Below are 23,050 nucleotides of genomic sequence, written 5' to 3'. Positions count from 1 at the left end.
TCATTTGTTTCATTACTGAACTATAATATTCCATTAATGTCCACTGTGAAATTATTAGTACCATTTCTTCCGAAGAATGCAATGCAGCTAGCTCTTTGTTTCATCTAGTAGATAGAATTGAAGTTGTCTTACTGCTGTGCCCAAGATCAAAAGAGTGTATATTTCTGTATCTGAGATCATATTTCAAGATTCCAGCCTTTCTTTACCACCTCTGTTTACCTAGTGTTATCTTTTTCCTACTTGACCTACTGTGGTTTAGTACTTATAGGAAGTGTCAATATATGACTAAATTTTATTAAAGATAACTTAAGATACAATATGTGTTCTGTACAGGTGAGTCTTCTTTATAATATAAAGGATATATGGACCTCATATGCACATATGCACACTCTGTATCTATGCAGTCCAAAAGAATGTAAAATATCTCAAAAATTTTTTCATATTGATTATGATCAAAATGATAAAATTTTGGATATACTGGGTTAAAGCATATATTAAAATTAATTTCATCTGTTTCTTTTTACTTTTCTTAAAATGTGCTTACTAGAAAATTTTAAATAACATATACTCTCACATTTGTGGATTGCACTATATTTCTCATGAGCAGTGCCCAACTCAAAGGTTCAAGTAAAAAGTATCAAACAGCCACCCTTCGATAGTCATCAGTGTCTTTGGTCTAAATGCTCTTCTAGTATGTGGGCCTTGAATTTGGGGATTATTGCTATTTCATACTGTATTTATTCCCCCGTTTCAGATTAAGCCATTTCTTTTAAAAAAATTCCTACTTTTGATTTTTGTAGAAGTTTGAGCTCAAGTTAAATTCATATTTGATCTCTGGCCCAAATTTTGGTGGTGGATTTCTGGGTCCTCCTGAAGGAATCCTGATTACTCTCTTGCATTTCTCTCTGGACTGCTTACAAAGGTCCTATTTTGAATCTATTCCTGCCTTTGCTCTTTGGGTAAAATTATCCCAGATTTTTTTAATGGCTTTTTTCCTCTCTCCCTTTCTCTTTTTTTCCTTTTAAATTCTCATTTACTCTTATCTTTTTTTCTCATAAAGAATTTCCCTTGGTCTTCATAACTCTACCTTTTCTCTCTCACATATATGTCTTCCCTTTACCTCCACCTGTCTTCTTATTATGTCTCCTTTTACAGTAAGTACAAGCAGAGATTGCTAACACATGGTTGCTCAATGAGGTGGTCCTCATATTGTCTTTGTGACTCCCCATTGCCTTTCATTATATCCTTTGAGGAGTAGCCCTATAATACATGACAGATTTTTTCTGAAGGGGACATTATCCCACTGATATAAGCATGCTACAAACCTTAATAGCCATGACATAACTGCAGCTCTCCTAGGCCAATATCTATAAAGCAACAGTTGGCTGAAACATTTTATTGAGCATGATACCATTTGATTGATAAGAACAATTGACTATGTCTCTATCGCCCCTTCCCAAAGTATTCTGTACATTATGTAGCTACACAGTGTATTTAAACATATGCTTATTGGAAAAGCACAGTTTGCTTATTTTTAAGTCTCTTAATTAAAAACATTGGTTTCAATATTTAAAATAAAAATTAATAAAATATTCAACTTGATCATATGTTCAGAGATATATATTTAAGCATTTTAAAAGCAATTTTACCCCAAGAAAATTTATTCAATCAACAAATATTTATTGACTACCCACTGTGTGCTGTTTTAATTGCTAGGAATACAGCAGGGAATGTAACAAGGCTCTTGCTCTTACACAGCTTACATTTTAGTGGGAAGAGGTAGATGAGAGGATCAATATGCAAAATGTATGTCAGAAGGTATCAAGTGCTGTGAAGAAAAGTAAGGCAGAGAAGGGGAAAGAGGACTAGGGGATGAGGGGTAGCAAAGGAGAGGGATGGTTGCAACATTTAATAGGTTAGTCAGGGAAGGCATTATAGTAAAGGCAACATTTGAGCAAAGACTTGGTGGAAGTGAGGAAGCCAGCCATTCAAATATCTGGGGTGAGAATTCCAGGCCAAGGGAACAGCAAGAGCAAAGTCCCTAACATGGGAGTATGCCTGGCATGTTTGAGGAAACATGAAGGGATTTCAGTGGCTGGAGTAGAGTAAGCAAGGGGGAGAGGGGAAGGAGATAGGGCACCGAGGTAGCAGAGTGGCTAGATCACATGGAGCCTTATATGTCTTCATGAGGGCTTTAGCTTTCCTCCAAAGTGCCATGGGAAAGCAATGAAGGGTTTTGAGCAGAAGAATGAAATTATATCACTTATGTTTTAGCAGGTGATATGACATGTCTTGTTGACATGTGGAAAATAGACTGTAAGGGGGCAAAGAAGACCAGTTAGGCTATTACAAGGGAGACCAGGCAAGAAATTATGGTAGCTTGGCCCAGGGTGGTGGCAGTGGGAATGTTGAGAAATAACTGGATTCTGGATATATTTTGAAGGTTGGAGTTGACAGAGTTTGCTGATGGATTGGATATAGAGTATAGCAGAAAGGGAGGAGTCAAAGAGGCTCTAAGGGTTTGGACTAAACATTTAGAAGAATGGAGCTTTCCTTTCTGGGATGAAGAAGAGTAGAGGAAGAATGGTTTGGGGTGGGAGGAGATAGTTTGAAATAGAGTTTAGAAAAAGTCTATACAACTTCCCAATAAATGAAAGGACCTCTTAGGAATCAGGAAAGCTAAGTCATGTCTCAAGAAGTATTATTGATCAACTCTAGGACCATAAGTGATCACTTTATCTCTGTGAACCACAGCTTCTTTTTCTATTCATGATTAGATTGAACCTGTTAAAATCCCTTCTAACTCTATGATTCTATTTTGTTCTTCATTGGTTTTCAGAAGATAGCTTATCAAAATCCCTTTTCAGATTACTATGCAACTACACTGCATAAAATAAAGTATTTTGAAATGATGATATTTGATGTTGAATACACAATTAATGATTTATTGTAAACTTTTTTGGTACTAAAATTTTCATTTGAAAGTATGTGGGGAAAAGCCAATAAACAGAGGAATCTGTATTACTTGTGGTTCTGTCATCTGTTATTCTAAATAGTGGAGGATGTCATTTTTCCCTGAGGAATTCAATGCACTTTAGAGGTATTATACTAAAATTACATTTTAGTCTAATTTAAACCTTGTTAGAAATGCCTGGTACATGGTAGGTACTCAGTATGTGTTTGTGGAATGAATAGATCAATTAGTGAATGAAAATGCTATCATTAATTTTACATAAGGTACCTTTCAGGATGTATTCCATGTGTGATTCCGTGCCTTCTTTAAAACTTGTGCTGTCTCTTTTGTTTATGTGGTAGTAGATATAATTCCTCTTACTTAATGAAGTGGGGTGGGGATGGCTAATTGACTCACTCAGTCATCACCAATCTGGTAAAAGAAGCAAACGAGCCTTATTATCGTTCTTCTCAGAAGCACTGCTAAAAATCTGTGCTCATACATCCTACTAGACAGTGCTCTGAAGAACAGATGAGCAGCCATGTGTTATGTCAATCCCTGTGTTATGTTAGTGTTCATGTCTACAGCTGTGATACACCTATAGAGTTTGGAGGAGTGGTCTGGGCACACTAAATAGTAAATATTGCTGCCTAAAATATAATATTACCTGCTAAATGGCATAGTAGCAGAGTGCCTTAGAATATCTCTTTGTTTAGTTCATCATTTGCTTCTGTAAAATGGAGGTAGGTCAGATACAGGGATCTTCTGAAGTTAATGTTGGTTAACGATGATGAATTTCATTCCGTTTTGTTTCCAGTCCAGTTCTAGATGTCCTTTCGAATGCCTCAGTAGTGAAAACGGTTTACTTACAATTCTAACTTAATTGAACATGTGCTCAGTTCACTTGCATAGGCAGGCACACAGATCAGAGATTCCTAAGCCACTCTGAAAGCTGCTTAGGATGGCCTCAAAGTGTTTGTTTTAAAGGTTTTGCTTTAAAGTGCCTTCCCCCTGCCCCAGTTTTTATTTTGAAAAATTTTAAATATACAGAAAAGGTAGGAGAATAACTCAATTAACACTCATATACTCTTTGTAGAGGATTTGCCTTTTTGTTAACGTTTTGCCCAGTTTGCACGTTCACTCTCTCGCTCTTTCTTTATCCTCATGATGTTTCAATGGAGGCCATACTTGCTGGTTGCAACTTACCACATTGCAAAAGAATCGATTCTGTGTCTCCTACTCCAGGTATTCCACTGTGCTTGTGACTCTGTACTGAGCTAAGTCAGAGTGGCATTGCAAGAAGAGTGAAATTGATACCATACCATCTCCCCACACCCCTAGCCATTGCCAATCTGATAAAAATTTCTCTTTGCAGGACAAGTCTATCTTAATTTACTTTTTGACTTTTTTTTTTTTTACTGGTCTTCTTTGTTTTCTTGGATGCTTTATGACTTTTGACTCATGGTTAAGAAAATGAAACAAAACCATCCAGAGAATTAAATAATTGATACCAGGAGGTATTACCTAATTAGTAGAAAAATAAACTTGAGTTCAAAATATTAAAACTAAGTTCAATAGTCATACAATTCACAGTTGTGTTCTTTTCTCACAGGTCAGACATCAGAAGCTCTTTGGCTGTTTACATCCTGTTCTTGGGTTTCCATTTCATGCAGTTATCTAGATTTGAATTTCATGCCAATTGCAGACACTGTCCCTCTTGAGAGCTAAAAAACACACAGTTTATTATTTTGTTCAAAGCTGCTGCAGTTTTTCAGAAGGATTTATTGTGCAGATCTTTTCAAAGCAATACTGTTTACCCACCATTTGTATACAGGAGTACAACAGCACAGTGTAGTTGGGACTACAGGGAAAACATTGTGTTAAGTTAGGTAAGCCCAGTGATGTAAATATGGGGTAATTGACAAAGCTTTTAGAAAAACAAGATTTATTAATCCAATAGTGTTTGAAGGCTCAACCCTTAACTATTTACCATTTTCACATTGCAGATTTCAAAGAATTTTTGATCAGGATGCAAACCAAGAGACCATTTTTGAAAACATTGCCAAACCAGTTGCTGAAAGGTAGGATTTCCCATATTTTGTGCAGTGGGTTAGTGGTTTTTCATCTTGTCTTCAATTCTCAGATAATTGTGGTAATGTACTTTAGTATATCAATTATCTACTGAGGCTTCAGGGCATGTGATGATGACAGCAGTACAGTGCTTCAAACGTGGTTAGATGGAGAAAGGACAAGGTGTGAGTGGCACCTGGGAGACCTAATGATGGTTGGCCCTTCTCTACCTCAGTGACATTTCAAAGCTTGACCCTTAGTTTCTAGGTCTCTTTGCTTCAGTGTAGCCACATAGTTCCAAGCTGCTGACTATTAGAACTAAACTCACATGAGAATACTGAACAAATAAGAATGCCAATTTATTACTATGTATTGGCAAAGTCTCCTAGGGACTAGACACTCAAGCCCTTTGATAAGCACACTGTCCTCTTGTAGGGAATCTGTATGGGCAGCTACTACTAGTAAGTTTGCTTTCTGATCTTGAAATCATTTGGATGATTTTTATGACCTAATAATCCTAAGATACAGTCTAAATGAACCTAATTTTCAAGTCCACTAATCAGTATACCCTTTTTAATGGACATTGCTGGAAACGCAGTGTCATATTTTGTCTCTCAAACTCGTGTTTTATGAATCCTACTCAAACCAAACCCTTCTCTTTTAATACAGCCTTCTTTGATTAGGTACATTACACTCAAGTAGGCTTAAACTATTTTAATTATAATCTAATAACACCTCTTTGATTAAATTGAGGTTCCCTTGATTGGATGTTAAACATTTCTAAAATGTCCTTCCTTTTAGTAATCATCTGGGTTATGTCATTTTTCAGATAGCTGGTCTCATGTGTTTTGTTTTGAAACTTCATGAAACCATTTGGAGAGAGAACCTTAGTTTCTATTTCATAGATGCCTGGGTTTTCTTCCCATTATTAACTCTCTTTTTTTTTAAATTAATTAATTAATTAATTTATTTTTTAATTTCAGCTCATCATGGGGGTACATAAGTTCCAGTTATATACAATGTCCATGTCCTGCCCATCCCCCCGAGTCAGAGCCTCAAGCATGTCCATTCACCAGACAGTGCGCCTGGCACTCACCATGTAGTCATACCTCCATCCCCTCCCCGAGTCAGCACCCTCAAGCATGACCATTCCCCAGACAGTGCGCAACGCACTCATCATGTAGGCATACCCCCAACCCCTCCCCCCACCCCCCATCTCAATCTGATATCTAATTGGTATCCTTCCCCGATGTGCATTTAGGTGATGATCAGGAAAACCAATTTTCTGGTGAGTACATGTGATGCTTGTTTTTCCATTCTTTGGATACATCACTTAATATAATGGGTTCCAATTCTCTCCAGGAGAACCAAAGAGATGTCGTATCACCGTTATTTCTTATAGCTGAGTAATACTCCATGGTATACATGTACCACAGTTTACTAACCCATTTGTGGATTGATGGGCATTTGGGTTATTTCCACATCTTTGCAATTGTGAATTGTGCTGCTATAAACATTCAGGTACAGGTGTCTTTGTTATAGAATGACTTTTGTTCTTCTGGGTAGATGCCCAATAATGGGATTGCTGGATCGAATGGTAGGTCTACTTGAATCTGTTTAAGGTATCTCCATAATCCTTTCCACAGGGGTTGCACTAGTTTGCAGTCCCACCAGCAGTGTATGAGTGTTCCTGTCTCTCCGCATCCACGCCAACATGTGTTGTTTTGGGACTTTTTGATAAAGGCCATTCTCACTGGAGTTAAGTGATATCTCATTGTGGTTTTGATTTGCATTTCCCTGATGATTAGGGACGTTGAGCATTTTTTCATATGTTTGTTGGCCATTCTTATATCTTCTTTTGAAAAATTTCTATTCATGTCCTTTGCCCATTTTTTGATAGGGTTGTTTGATTTTTTCTTGCTGATTTTCCTGAGTTCTAAATAGATTCTTGTTATCAGACCTTTATCTGATGTGTAGTATGCGAAAATTTTTTCCCATTCTGTAGGCTGTCTGTTTATTTTCGTGACTGTTTCTTTGGCTGTACAGAAGCTTTTTAATTTAATCAGGTCCCATTCGTTTATTCTTGATCCTACTTCCTCCTCCAGCTACTGCCCCTTTTCCCAGCTTTTCTTTATAGAAAATTTATGCGAAATGGTTGGCTTTATTCACTACTTCAGTTCCTCTCCTAAACCCTGCTCTTATCAGGTTTTGGTCTCCACTGCTCCATTAAAATTGTTTTTGTCAAAATCAGCTATGACTTCTCTTTGGTAAATTTAATAATGGTCATTTCTCACTCCTCATGTTATTTGATATATCCACTATTTTGACACATTTAATTAGCCTGTCCTCCTCCAACCAGTTTCTTCACTTGGCACACTCTCCTGGTTTTCCACTTACCTTACTGGCCATTCCTTCTCAGTGAATTTACTTAGATTTCATTGTATACAGTGACCATTTGCTCTTGCTGTTCCCTCCGCCTGGAATTCTCTTCCCTCAGAAATCTGCATAGGTGCTTCCTCAGCAACTTGAAATCTTTCCTCATATGCCACTTTCTCCATGAAACCTTTCTTTACTGCCCTATTCAAAATTGCATATTTGACCCTTCTCTATTTTGCTTTATTTCTTTTAGAACTTATTACCATCTGACATGCTATATAGTTTGTAAGTTTTTGTGTCTGTCTGTGTCCACTAGAACAAAAGCTCCATGAAAGCAGGGGCTTTGCTTTATTCACTGACTTGACAAAGACACTCAACTCAATGATAACAAGATTTTAAAAATGACAGGCAAGAGCATTTTTATCCAAATAGCTCAAGTTAGTCCTAGTGGGTCCTATGTTTTATCTATAGGAAATATTCCTCTTTGTCCTTTTTGTTACTTTTCTCCTTGTATCTGTTTTTTTTCCCCCTGAAACTAGTTTTGCGATTTTTTCTTCTGTTAGCCTTTGTCTGGTTTATCTTTATCTCTTAGTTCAGCTGCCTTTTGACATTTTGTTTTTTAAGTATGGGCCTGGTAAATAAAACATAGCTGCCTTTACCTTTGTAGCCAAACCCAGAATCACTGATCTTTAATTGGTTACTGTAACCGGTTCACATTTGTTATGATTACCATAACAATATTTGGAGTTATTCCTCCTGTCTTATTTTATTTTTTCCATTTATTATACTTTCCATAATATTTTTTTCCTTTCTTGCTTTTCATTGGTTTTACTGTGCTCTTCACTGTTGTTCTTGCTGCTTCCATTTTATCCCTCAAGTTGGCCATTGTATTTCATCACCTCTAGTTTAAATACAGATATTTTAACATTTGTATTTTCCTTAATATCTCAAATTTCTCTCCCTCTTTCCTCCTCTCTCTCCCCTGCTCTCCCTCTCTCCCCTCTCTGTTCTCTCCAGTCAAGAACCTTAGCATACTTTTTCTTTGCCTCTCCTGTTCCCCTACAACTTCCAGTGTGGAGATCAGCTGATACTTCTTTCTGGATTGTTATTAATGATTTTTATTATCAACGTTTATTTAAATTTGCCTCCAAGTTATTACTATTGCTTTGCTCATCACTGTTTCAAGAAACAGTACTCATGTCTATTTCCTGGATTCCTTTTTGGTAATCATATTCTAATAACATTTTAAAGCAAGTTCAAGACTGGGGAACTTTCTGAAGTCTTTCATTTATTGCTCTTTACGGTTAAGTGGCATTTGACTAGATATAGAATTCAAGGTTAAAAGTTCTTTCCTCTCAAAACTGAAGATATCGTTCCATTGTCTCTTTGCATGCAGGGTTGTTGAAAAGATGTCAATGCCAATCTGATTCTTATTTCTTTTTGGAAATCTCTGTTTTCTAGATGTTTTTAGGATTTTTTTCTTTTTCTTTGTTTTTATAAAATTTCACATCAGTGAGTTTAGGTACGGATATTTTTTCATGTATTCTTTTCTCCCATTCAGCTATTTCAATCTGAAAACCCTTGTATTCAAGTCCAAGGGTCATGACATTGATAATATTTTTGATAATTAAAAAAAATAATTTCCTTATCTCCAACATATCTATTCTTTCTTTCTGGAACTTCCAGTTCCAGAACTACTAATTCTATCCTTCAGATATAACTGTCAATACATAGTTCCCATCTCTTTGCCCTTCGGTTCTGAATTCTGGAAGAATTTCCAGCTGAAACTCCCAGCATGGCAATTTCCCTTTGAGTCACATGCATTCTGCTTTATTGTTTACCTCTAAATTATTTTGGAATTTTAGTTTTCATTTCTAGGATATGCAAAGATTATTATTATCTTCTTTTGAAACATTGGGGTTTTTTCTATCCCATTTTTCTAAATGTGCATATTTTTCTGCTGATGAGTTTGGTGCCCTGCTTTCCTGGTACATATTTTTCTCATATGTTTGATGACTCTTAGTGGTGGGCCCATCTCTGCCATTTGAGGGTGCCATTGTCTGTTTGAACATGTCATTTCTGTTTCCTGTGGTCCACCCTCGTGTCTATGGAGAGGGCATGGCATGTACTGTGCGCATGGTGTGCTTATCTGCTAGGTGTGAGGCCTCTTTCCTCTGTTGTGTTGGGAGTCTGGGTACTGCCACTAATCCAGTCTTCTTCTCTGCAGAAATGTATACTGCAACAGTGAATAGAAGGATGGGGCAGATTTACATTTTCCTTTGACTCATCTCTGAAGGAGAGGGTTATTAAGCAAATTAACTTATTAAGTTAAGAGCCTCAGGAGAGAATCACTTTTTCATTGACTTTAAATATGTCATATACAATATATTCATATTTTATGCAAACTTGAATTCTGTGACTTTTAAACGATGGTGAAACATAGAATACTAATAAAGTATCACTTATACACAATATTTGAAGTGATATTTGTCCCCATAAATTGCAAATCAATTTTTAAAGAATTATATAATATAGCAGGTCTGTGAATGGAAACTGTAGCCTTCAGGAACACATTCTCAACATAAAATTAACAGTCTCTTTAAAGTTACTATGCTGGGTTAACGCATTGTAGCTTAATTCTTGTTACTGTATGCAATTAAAGCTAAATAAAATTAATCACATTTCTCTCCAAAATTCTGTAATTCTGAAATCTCACTAATTTAGACTTATCTTTTCCTACTTAGTCCAAATCAGTGATATTACGCTGTATGACTGTATAGGACTGCATGAATGGAGAGAAGTTATAAAGCTTTACTTTTATAATATTGAAAATTAAGTACAAGAACCTTTGCAATTATTTATTATTTAGTAAATCTCCATTAGGAAATACTTCATCGTGCTGCCTGTTCTGAACTCAGGTTTTTCTGAAATATATCCTGTGTTTATTAGTAATATGTAAAAACTGCTTTTTATCAGATGAATTTTGGACAAATTTTTATAGAGATAAAATTTAGTAATTCCACAATGTCTATGATATTGCAATATACAAAAGAATAGTTTGTTGTTTTATTTGTTATTTTACTTGGTGTTATGTGTTTCAAACTGGGGTACCTCAGTTTCTGGACTATGTGGTGGTCTATCAGAGAATACCTGAAGCCATAAGCTAACATGGTACATCATCCTGGAGTGTCAATTTCACTTAAAGATTTAGGGAGGAAAACTTTGGAGTCTAGACTTTTATGAGGTTTTATCACACATCCACAAATGTACATAATACCAGTTTTCCAGTAGAGCCAATCTATGTTTCACCTAAAAGTTTGAGATATAAGAAATGTACTTTTTGTGCAGTGAGTGATTTTGGAAAGATTTGGATATTTGGTATTTTGAAGGAATGAGTAAGGTGCACAGTGCCAGGAGGACTGGTTATGCCATGACACAGGCTCCATAGCTGGTGTTGGACAGCTAAAGAATCTATATATACTACAACAGGGCCAATAAGGTTGGTTTTTGGAAAGCTATTAGTTGCCCTGTAAGCCATCACTTTTTAACCTTTGATTTCACCAATGACAAACAAGAGCAGCCTTTCAATTTATACTAAGAAGAGGGTGAAGGAAAAAATAAAGCACCCAGGGCTGCCATCTCAGATGAAGAGTAAGGATACATTCATATGCTTGTGCACTTGTGCTCTGGCTGGGTAGGAGGCCAGGGCTCGATGGAGGGGATTTTCTCATGGGAGGGGCAGTGCCATACTCAGTGGGGCCAAGGCCAAGCAGGGCTTTCACCTGTTACTCTTTAGGAAACAGGCTTTGCTGATGATGCTGGGGGTTGCATAGCATGCCCAGTCCTGCTAATCCAACCAAAGAAATCCTGTACCTTCAAGACAAGGAGGCCAGAATGGAGATGAAAAAGACCCACAAGGAGTACTTTTTTTAAAATGTATTATTTATTCACCTCTGTGTACTCATGCTTTTACCTTGTGTGGCTCAAAATATTTGGTATAAAGTAGAATAATCCACTCTGGCTCTAGTCCTGTGACTAACTCACTATGTGACCCTGAGTCAGATGTATCACTTCTGAATGATTTTATCCTTTCTGAGAAAGGGGGATGCTAATAATACCAAGTTTGCAAGGGTATTTTGAGGAGAAAAGAAACAGTGCACATGAATGTACTTTATGAACTTCAATGACCTATTCAATGTAAGGGGTGAAAAATTAGAAATCTTTATTTTTTTTTGCCACTTCTAAAATATGCCTGTGGCTTCTGGTTCTAGACCAAGAGAGAGCAGACACACTTCTCTGTATTCCCCTCAGTAAGTACAGCTAAACACTCTGTGCATTATATAAAAAGAAACATAAGAAGACTCTGAAAGGCAAAGAGGAGAAGGTAGACTAGCTAGGGACCTCAGGACCTGAGACGTGACACAGCAGTGAGCTCTCCGGGTTGTTTTTTCCCCTCATGTGTCTCAGATCGGATGCTGGAGAAACTGACAACCCAGAAACACCAATGGGCTCCAAAAAACTTCAGGAAGAGTCTGCTCTCTCTAGCCAGAGGGCCAGGGAAGGGGCAGCCTAGAAAGACAGAAAACTTTTAGATACCAGCTGCCCTACTCCATCCAAATACCATGGGAAAACCCATGCCCCCACCCCCATGGGTTTTAAAGAGAAGGTTACTTAAAGGGAAGTAAAGTTTCTGCATTCAAACTGGCCACATGTCAACACCAGTAGATCTCTGTGGTGCTGGACTAGTTCTGTATTTTGATTGCAGTGGTGGTTACTCAGCTCTACACATGTGATAAAATGGCATAGAAATGTACACACACATTGTACCAATGTCAGTTTCCTGGTTTTGGTAACGTACTACAGTTATGCAAGATGTCACCATGGGGGAAACCTGGGCAAAGGGTATACAGAACCACTCCATACTCTCTGTGCAACTTCCTGTAAATTTATAATTATTTCAAAATAAAGTATTAAGAAATATTTCCAGATATGAAAAGTTTAGTGTTATTTGTTCTATGATGTTCTTCCATTCAGTGAATTAGGTAATCTAAATTATTACAGTAGAATTTTTCCCTCGTAGAACTCAAAAACTAATTCCATTTGAAATTCAGAAAAATTTGCCTGCCAATGAAATTTTATTTTTTTCTGAGTTGCCTTTTAAGCAGAGAACACTGGTCACCACGGAATTATACACAAACCTGTTGGTTCCCACAGATCTGTTTAACTTCTGGCCACAGTTACAGTTCATCAGATGCATTGTTTATAAATATGTACCTATACTTGGCTTCACTTCCTACTACACTGAATTTCCTGAAAACATTACATTACTGACTTTTATGATTTTACTATTATTCTTTAATTTAAACATTTAAGTATAACAATTTTTTTGCTTTTTTTTTTGTAGAGATGTTGTCATGCTATGTTGCCCAGGCTGGCCTTGAATTCCTGGCCTCAAGCTATCCTCCTGCCTCAGCCTCCCAAAGTGCTGGGATTACAGGCGTGAGCCATCAGGCCTGGCCAAAGTTTTATATCTTTAAATGGGGAAAATGATACTATGCTATCTACCTCATTTGCTGTAACAATGAAATGAACCATACATGAAAATCACATGCCCCTGTGCATAGTATGTGCTCAGTAAGTATTAGCTATCAACTGTTTTTGGCTCTCCACCAACGTTTTTATATAAAAGGATTTTTCATTCCAATTCGGGATTTTACCAACTTATGCATGTTTTTCTTTGTGGATTTTTTCCCCCTTAACTGTTTTCAGATTCAGTTTCTCCTGAGGCACAACCTCAGGAGAGGTTTGCAATTTCATCTCAGGTCTTTATTTCAGGACTTGAGGATGTATTCACAAATGATCCAAAGATATTTCTAGTTATTATTATTCACCTTAATATCCTCCAAAAGAATGATATGCGAATAAAGAAAATAGAATGCAAGACCTTCTGGAGAACGCTTCCTACATAAATGTGTAGTGATTGATTAAAACTGGCAAGATTTTTGCTATAGTTATTTGAATTTATAATTGGCAAAAGCATAACCATACTTAAGATATGCTGTTTAAATTGTTGGGGAAACTACTACAGTAAATTTATTTCCTGCTTTATCACTTGCAGATCTAAATATCTTCATTTGAAAATTCCCTTACTTGGAGCAAAACTCTTTTAGCAGAATTTCTGTTGTTCTCAGTGAATTTGAGCCTTATTTTTTTCCTTTGTCGTGTGTTTTTGGTCAGAACTTTTAATGTACTTCTTTCTAAATGATAGGAAAAAATTTCCTTATTGTATTTGACAACACTAAAAATATATTTTGTTTTATGTAGAGCTTTGCCAATCTCAGAGCACTTTCACATATGTAATATCACTTAATTTTTACAATCACCCTATTGGTTGATAGGTATTATTATTCCCATTTTGGATGAGAAAACTGGAGTTCTGAGCTGTTAATTGGTTTCTGCCAGGTAACACAGTAATTGGGTTATAGATGTGAGACTAGGATAGATCTTCCTCACATAGTCCTTTGATTTTTCAATTGCTTTATCACACCCGGCATCTATGTATTTCATTCAATTTCACCGAAATCATCCTAGATAGTTCACCAGTGATGTTCATGGCACTGAATCAGTAGACATTTTTCAGTCCTCATCCTATTTGAGTGTTTGTTTGTTTTTTTTCCATAGACAGGGTCTCACTCTGTTGTCCAGGCTAGAGTGCCGTGGGCGTGATCATAGCTTCACTGCAACCTCGAACACCTGGGCTCAAGCGATACTCCTGCCTTAGCCTCCTGAGTAGCTGGGACTATAGGCGCATGCCACCATGCCTCACTAATATTTTTTATTATTATTTTGGTAGAGACAGGGTCTCACTATTTTGCCCAGGCTGGTCTTGAACTCTTCCCACCTTGGCCTCTCAAAGTGCTGGGATTACAGGCATGAGCCACCACACCCAGCCCTGTGTGACTTTTTAGAAGGATTCAACAGTGTTAACTCTTTCCTCGTGGCCATTATAAATAGGGAAAATTGAGATGTTTGTTTTATCTTGGTCGGTGGGGAGTGGGTATTGGTGAGAAATCACAGGCAGCTTTCCCTTTTACTACTCACCTCCTGAGTTTTTTCCTCCTGTGCTCCAGATGTCCATGGTCTCTGTATGGTCCTTTAGCTATTGTATCCTTCTCCCATACTCTGTCAAATGTCCATGTGTTCCAAATGACATTCTTCCTTTTGTCCAGAAAATGTCTTCCTTCAGGGTAGCTATTCTCAGAGAAAAATAGTTAGATTAGATATGTGGAAATGCATTCAGCTAATATTTCTGAATGCTAGCTATGTATTAAGCACTGCAAGTAAGCCTTAGCTTTCTTAGAGGAATTTGTGTTATAAAAAGAGATCCTTGTTTACCAAAATTAGTCCAAGACTGATAGAATTTCAGGCACATTTCAGGCACTGAGATGAAAGATACCAAGCTATGTGAGAAGACATTTTGGGTGAGGGTCCAGTCATGTTATTGCCATGCCTACCATTCCCGCGGTTTTCCGATAAGGGAAAACTGACCCACCCACAGTTTCCAGTGGGAACCATGTGTAACCTTGTGACACTGTCCTCTGCAGCCATGGCTGAAGGAATCTGACTCAAGGTCAGCAATGCAAAGGCTACCTGTGACTTAGGAGGTCAACCTGGGGCTAGAAGCATTGCCCAAATAGAAATGATCTGGGGCCATCAGACTCTCTCTTGGCAGGGTGAACCGGGAAAATCTGGACAAATCAGGCTGCCAGCATCAGAAGCAGAAGCCAAAAGGCTGTCAGGTAGAGAATGAGAATCTGGAGGGATCACTGCAGACAAGGAGATAACAGTTATCAATGAGCAAAGGCTATAACCTAGACAAAGGTGAACAAGGAGAAGGGTCCTAAGAGATCTGGAGGCCTGGAGGAAATCCCTTTTTCTATGTGCCCTCATATTCTTACAATTACCTTCCTTCTTGTCATTTTTTGTTCATTACACCAGATGCATCTAATTAAATCAAGGCCACATTGTATAAGTAGACTTGATCTACTTGGCTTATACCAAATGTTGGCCTAAATAAAGATTCGGAAATTATTTTTTTAAGTTCATATGGAATGTCCAAAAGCAAAACGATAGTTGTATAAATCAAATGTAATGCTCAAATCTGAGGAGTTTATTGAGCCTAATTCTCTAGTATGAAATGCAAAATCTATATTCATCTTCGCTAGTGATTGCGAGTGAAGCACAGGATGTTACTGCTCTGCTCAGAACCCTTCGGTGGCTCCACAGTTCACTCAGAGAAAAGAACAGCTTCTTATGGTGGCCATAGCTGCCTGGTCCTGGGCCTGGTGCAGTCGCACTTGGCTCTGCTCTGAAAGGGGCCCCACACTTGGTTTAATCTTCAGCTGTTGCTGTCTTGAAATTCTTAACAATTTTATCTTTGAATGTGTGTTTTGTAAGTGAAGTCCAATGAGATGGTGTAGCATAAGCCTGAGGAGAGGAGATCCTTGGAGCAGCAGCACACACGTGGTTTTGGTCCAGCAGCAGTTTGTGCCCACGCAGGCTCAGGCACAGCCCACACATTAGCATTTGGCCACGTGTACCTTGGAGCAGTCCAGGGCACCACGGGGACCCCAGAGGGTGGACATGCTGGGACCTGGACCCAGACTGGTGATAGCAAATGTGGTAGCATGGGCCAAGTAGCAATGTGACCATGCCAGGGAGTAGGGCTTCCCACCGGGGCAGCACCAGGACCTGCCTCGGAGGCTCCTGTCCTATAGGTCTCAGAGCACCTGGGACCTCTTCTGCCTGAGCACCTGGACAGGAATTTCTGGTGCTCAGGGAGCAAACTTTATTAGTAAATTATTATAAAATTAAAATGCGCATATTGATATTGCAATAAAATATAGCAAGGAGTTATTAGAATTCTTTAGAGTTTAGACTTTTTGATTTTGAAAACTGCTGCAACTTTGTAAAGCTAATATCCACAGTCTTAGAAATTAAGTTTAAAGACCATAACAGTCAATGGAAAAGGACACCATTTTCATATGAAACTTCAGATGAACCCAAATTATTAATGAGGAAGATAGTTTTAAAATTATTTTTCCTTATAATTGTAGGTACAGTGATAAAATGCATAAACAGGCATTTTGAATTACATATTTACCATGAGTTCTTTCAGTTTCTTGTTCAACCTCCACAAGTTAACAGGAAATATCAGAGGAAACATTAAAATGCATTCTATATATTTATATTAAAAATTAAATTCAAACTAATATGAAACTAATTTCATGTAGAGTTAGAGTTAAATCTTTTTAGAAAATTATTTTGTAAGAATTATCAGCTTAAACTAAAATTTATATTTTGAAATAATTTATCAGAAACTTATCTCAATATTGTCATAGCCTATAAGACATTCTTAGCTTCAGTAATAGTTCCATCAATAGAAAGATCTTTTTCAAAATTAAAAATTATCAGAAATGACTTGTGATCTTGTATTTACCGAAAGTGACTGACTTTGCTTTCAGTTGTATCAATTGAAAAAGAAGTTCCTAAAAATATAAATTTTGATGATCAAAATTGGATATGTAGAAAAGTAAGCCAGAAAATTTATGTGCTCAATCACAATATATTAATAAAGTATTATTGACTTTTGGATTACATAAAATAATAACACCAACATATTTTTGCAATTTGGAAGTTTATTATGACTCATATATCATTGTTACTCCTCTATTTATAAATTACACCTATTTTATAAGTACTAAAATATTCTTAAGGGGAAAAGTTTTTTATTTTAGTACCTTTAACAGCACTTTTTCCCTGCCTTTTGAACAAGGGGCCCTGCCCGAAAGGCCTGCTTCCATGATCTGCTTCACCTTTGTGCTTAGAGTTTACCGTATAGCTATTTTTCCCCCCTAATAGTCTCCCTTTTACTTACTCTGCTTTAGGTTTGAACAGTCCAGAAACCTTTAGCCTTAAGGCTTTTGCCCTGTTTTCTCTACCTGGAAAGTTCGCTCCCCCAAATACCCACATAGTTCACACTATCACCTCTTTAAAGTCTTTGCTCTAATGTCACCTTCTTAATGAGGCCTACTCTGACCATCTTCATTAAAACTGCAGCCCATCCACAACCACCAGAGCACATCTGACCCCCCTACCTTACTCTACAATTTCTTTTTTGTTTCATAGCTCTTGTCATCTTCTGATACACCATGCACTTGTGTACTGTCTGTTGTACATTATCTGTCTCCTCTGCTAGAACGTCAGCTTCACAAGGACAGGGATCGAAAAAGATTGTTATGTTCACTGTTGATTGCAATCACCTATAAAGTGTCAGCCCATAGTAAATACCCAGTAAATATTTGTGGAATGAAGTCTGAAGCTATTAGATAAACATGTAGTTCCTCTACAAGCCAAAATTATTCATGTAACTTCAAGGTGTTTTTTCTTATTGTGCAATAGGCAAATTAGATTCTTGATTCCTCAAATTGTTTACTGCTAATGCTTTTGTATTTCCATCTATTTTAATTAATGAAAATTCTCATTATAGAGCCTTGCACTGAATTCATGCTAATTAAATAGTGTTGTTCATATAATTGTAGCATATTCAGAGCCATAAAAGGCTTTCATAACACTAAAAACTTTGTTATAAAAGCTAAAACAGTTGAAAAAGAAAGAAGATCACAATGGCTGAATTCTTTATTTGCTTGTTAAGAATATTTATCTCTCATGAAACCCTATTTTGCTTCAATCTAAATGATAATAGAAGTACAGTATATTTTCACGTAGGAGTATCTGTATTTTCACTCTGAGTTTGGGTGCCTAACCAAATGTGTTAGTAATTATTCTTATTCATAAATAAAATATTGCTCATCCATGGCTCTGTAGAGATTTAAATGTATATTTACTAACTTGTGTTCACTCTCAAGCACTAGAATCTTTGACAATCAACATTCCATTTTCTTCTGATTTAATTTTGGTTTACTTTATCATGAGAACACCAAATTTTCTTCTCACTGAGACAAAAATCAGAGTTAATATTATAACTAAGAAAGAAGTATCCTTTTTTAAAAAAAAATCTTCTGTTGCATGATACTTAAAAAAATGGAATTGCTTCTTTAATGGGGGAGATTGTCCTAAAAGGTACTGTTCTATCTTTGTTTCTGGTAGAGGGAGTATTTCTATCAGGACAGGACAATAAAGTCTGGATTTCCAAGGAAGCCACCAGAATAATGAAACACTAACGTAACACACCAAAGCTATTTTCTAAATGTTGGTAGGATGTAAAAACTTGATTAGCTTCTTTAAAAATAATTATAAGGATAAAAATCATGACAATAATTTCATATCTCTATTAGATGAAGGCATGGCTCCAAAGATTTTCCAGTTTCCATGTGATATCAGTAATATTCTATAAATAATTTATGTGAGTCAAAAATTTAAGGTACTAAGAATATATTAATACAGATACAGAAATGTTTATTCGGTAGTTCCCCTAATCTATTTTATTGTTTTTTTTCCATCCTGAGTCTATTTTTATTTTTTTTATTTATTTTTTTATTGATACATAATAATTATACATATTCATGGAGTACATGTTACATCTTGATACAAGCACACAACATACAATGATCAAATCAGGGTAACTGGGACAAGATTCACTTGAAACATTTATCTTTGCTTTATGTTGGGAGCATTCAAAAACTTCTAGCTATTCTGAAATACAATAAACTACTGTCATCTATAGTTGCCCCATTGTACCACTGAACATCAGAGCTTCTTCCTTCTATTTAACAGAATTACCCCTTCACCAACACCTCTTCATTACCCCTTCCCACCACCCTTACCAATCTCTAGTAGCCACCATTCTATTCACTACTTCCTTGAGATGAATTTTTTTTAGGTCCCATATATGAATGTTAAAATGAAATATTTTTATTTCTGTGCCTGGTTTATTTCACTTAAAATAATGTCCTCCAGATCTATCCATGTTTCTGCAAATGACAAAATTTCCTTCTTTTTCATGGCTAAATAATATTCCATTGTGTACATACACCACATGTTTTTTTATCCATTCGTCACTTGATAAACCCTTAAGCTGATTCCATATTTTAGCCATTGTGAATAATGCTGCAATAAACACTGAAGTGCAAATATTTTCTGGTTACATTTTATGTCTTTGCCTCACCCAATCGAGGTTTAGAAGCATGCCCTTCCCCTCTACAATGCTTACCGTGTCTGTAACCCTTAGTTGTGAGTTTTTCACCCCCAACCCCATAATCCCTGGAGAATATTACTACCATGTGAGCACCGTAGTGTTTATCAGTTAGTAGCAATTTGACGGCGAGTATATGTGTAGACTATTCCTCCGATCTTGTGATACCTCACTGCAGATAATGGGCTCAAGCTCAATCCAGGAAAATATAAGAGGTGCTAGATCACTGTCATTTCTTATAATTGAGTAATATTCCATTGTATATATATACAAAATTTTAGTAATCCACTCATGAATTGATGGGCACTTGGGTTGTTTCCACATCCTTGCAATAGTGAATTGTGCTGCCATAAACATTCGGGTGCAGATATCTTTATTATAGAATGTCTTTTGTTCTTTTGGGTAGATGCCCAACAGTGATAATGCTGAATCGAATGGTATTTCCACTCCTAGCTCTTTGAGGTATCTCTAGATTCTTTTCCACAGAGGTTGCACCAATCTGCAGTCCCACCAGCAATGTAAGGGTGTTCCCATCTCTCCACATCCTTGCCAGCATTTGTTGTTTTTGGGATTTTTTGATAGAGGCCAATCTCACTGGGGTTAGGTGATACTTCATTGTGGTTTTGATTTGCATTTCTCTAATGATTAGAGATGTTGAGCATTTTTTATATGTTTACTGGCCATTATTCTGTCTTCTTTTGAAAAGTTTCTGTTCATTTCCTTTGCCCATTTATTGATGGGGTTGTTTGATTTTTTCCTGTGGATTTTTAAAAATTCTAGATAGATTCTTGTTATCAGCCCTTTATCTGAAATGTAGAGTGCAAATATTTTCTCCCATTCTGTAGGCTGTCTATTCACTCTAATGATAGTTTCTTTGGCTGTGCAAAAGCTTTTTAATTTGATCAGATCCCATTTATTTATTTTTGTTGCTGCTGTGATTGCTTTGGGGGTCTTCTTCAAAGATTCTTTGCCTAGGCCAATGTCAGAAAGGGTCTTCCCAACATCTTCTTCTAGAATTCTTAAGGTTTCATGCCTTAGGTTTAAGTCTGTTGTCCTTCTTGAATTGATTTTTGTGAGAGGTGAGGACTTGTTAGGTCACATGGAAAAATGACCAGTCTAATGTTAGTCTCTAGAACTTTCTCAATGACAAGAGATAGAAACCCACCATAAAACAAAGAAAAAAAGGAATGCATTGGCTTACATAACTAGGAAGTCTAGAAATGTGGCAACTTCAGTCTCAGTTTCCTCCATGTGGCTGACAGCTCTAAGTTTATAGGCTTGCAGAACCATGACCCTCAAGACAGGACATCGTCTTCCCTAATAGCTTCAGGAGAACATCCACGTGAGAACTCTGGAGTCACAACTCTAGCCCCAAACCAATCACTGTCACATGGGGTACTCTGATTACCTTGGCCTTCCCAATCTGATTGTCAGCTCTATCTACACCACTTGGAGACAGGGAGAGGTTCTACCAAAGGACAGTGTGTTGGTGAGGCCAGAAAAAGAGAGATAAGAAAACAAGCTGTGCAGTTAAACCTCTGTCTTGGATGCATAGGCAAAATAAACAAAGCCAAATCAATTAGGAGATACCTAGGTGATATTTCAGGCGGTTGAGGACAACTATAGAAAATAAAGAACAAAAGCAAGGCTTGTTCACATTTTGGCTGTACCCTCCTGTGGTATCTAACAATCAGTCCTATCTAATAATGGGAGGTGTACAGACATCAGTATATTTTGGGTTGGTTGTAGTTATATCGTAAAGAAGCACTAACATGCACTAGGTTCCTACTATGTGTCAGGCTGTAAATACTTTGAGACATTTTACATATATATTCATACATTTTAGTTGAATCAGTGATGTGTAGGTTCATCTGTGAGTAACAGAAAAGCTTAAGACAATAATGGCTTAAAGACATAAGCATTTATTATCTCACATAAAAGAAACCTGGATGTAGGCATCCAAGGCTATACTGACAGCTCCTTGACCACCAAGGACCCAGGCTCCTTCTCTTTTGCTCTTCTACCATGTCACCTTGTGGTACAAGATGGCTGCTTGAAATCCAGCCCAAAGATGCAACTTCTGGGCAACATGAAAGAGAAAGTAGGAGAAGAAGGTTACAGCCCTTCCTTTTTAATGGGAATCATTAGCAGTCTCACACAACATTTTCACTTAGAGCTCATTAGCCATAACTTAGTTACATGGCTACACCAAGCAGTAAGTGAGTCAGGGAAATGTAATTCTTTAGGTGGGTGGCAATGTGCCTAGCTAAAATCTGGGGGTTGGTTACTAAGGAAGAAGGAGAGAATGACTATTGGAAGGCAACCTGCCTCACACTTTACATACACCAGGAATTGGTTATAGAGCTAGAAAACCTTGTGACCTGAGTTAGGAAAGTCTTAATATCTCTGGATTTGTGCTCATTTGGTACCCTTAGCAGCTCCTTGGTTCCCTTGTCTGAGGCCTCAGATGTGCTGTAAAAAGTGGCTCCTGGAGAATATTCCCAGGTATTGACTTCCCTGGGGCATATGTGTACATTGATCTTCCCAGCACGACTCTAACACTGATTCCATGTCTGACCACTGCTTCCTAATATGCCCTTCCATGACTACCTCAGTGAATCAATTCCTCCTTAAGGTGATCTATAGATGAGAGTTGTTTACGATAGGTATCCTATTGATGCTGAAAGGCTACTTCATTTCTGTCCTATCTGGTGCATTGTTATGTCACTTTTAAAAATGAGGCATATGTATATTAAGTCCAGTACATTCTTCTCTCATGAAAACATATTGAGGCTAACTTCTATTCCATCTCACATATTGCAAATCCTTTAAGGATCAGTAAGAATACAATAGGGCTGCATATTAATTAGCCTTAAGAAAAATTATTAAAGTGTTGGTATAGAAAAATACTTAGAGATTGCTTGACAAAACAAGTACTGAACAAAGGTTCATAAATACCTCAGTGATATAACCAACATTCTTGTTAGACATAAAAAAAATAAAATTATTTCATTTGAACTGTAAACATGGTTCAAGTATGTTTAAGGCATCACCATGTTAAGTCATATATCACAATTTCAGCATATTGAGAAAGCTTTTGGCAATTTACCTGATGTTATCAGCCTCTCTAGGATTAGAAGTGCAGGTGAAAACGTGGGTGTGAAACTTCTTCAATAAAATTCTTCTTGAGAATGATTATGAATGATCTATTACAGTGACGTTAAACTAAACCAAAATGCACAGTGTCTCCATATGACCATCATGTTATGAAAAGAATGGCAACAGTTCTTTGGGAGAAAGTTAGATGGTTTTCAAAAATTGAGCATAGAAAGATCCATTATTTTAGTTTTAAGTTTGGGGGTTTTGTTTTGTTTTATTGTTTGCAAATAAATATTAGAAGAAAGAAGTGAGAATAATCAGAGTCAGACAAGTTTGTC

The 23,050-nt window shown here is 37.0% G+C and overlaps 1 protein-coding gene across 2 annotated transcripts in view; it reads left to right on the top strand.

Annotated features, from left to right (window-relative positions):
* Positions 1-23,050, top strand: part of KIF6 (kinesin family member 6) — a 367,880-nt gene that overhangs the window by 3,959 nt on the left and 340,871 nt on the right. Inside the window, exon 3 of one of the 2 annotated variants that reach the window (XM_045543626.1) lies at positions 4,960-5,034. The exons of the other annotated variant lie outside the window; for it this stretch is intronic. Coding sequence (XP_045399582.1) covers positions 4,960-5,034 — 75 coding nt within the window. The remainder of the gene's footprint in view (positions 1-4,959; positions 5,035-23,050) is intronic. 2 annotated transcript variants of the gene reach the window in all.

The sequence above is a fragment of the Lemur catta genome, chromosome 2, assembly GCF_020740605.2.
Source record: "Lemur catta isolate mLemCat1 chromosome 2, mLemCat1.pri, whole genome shotgun sequence".
NCBI lineage: Eukaryota > Metazoa > Chordata > Mammalia > Primates > Lemuridae > Lemur > Lemur catta.
Note: the sequence above shows the minus strand (reverse complement) of the source record. Positions and strands in the feature narration are given on the sequence as shown.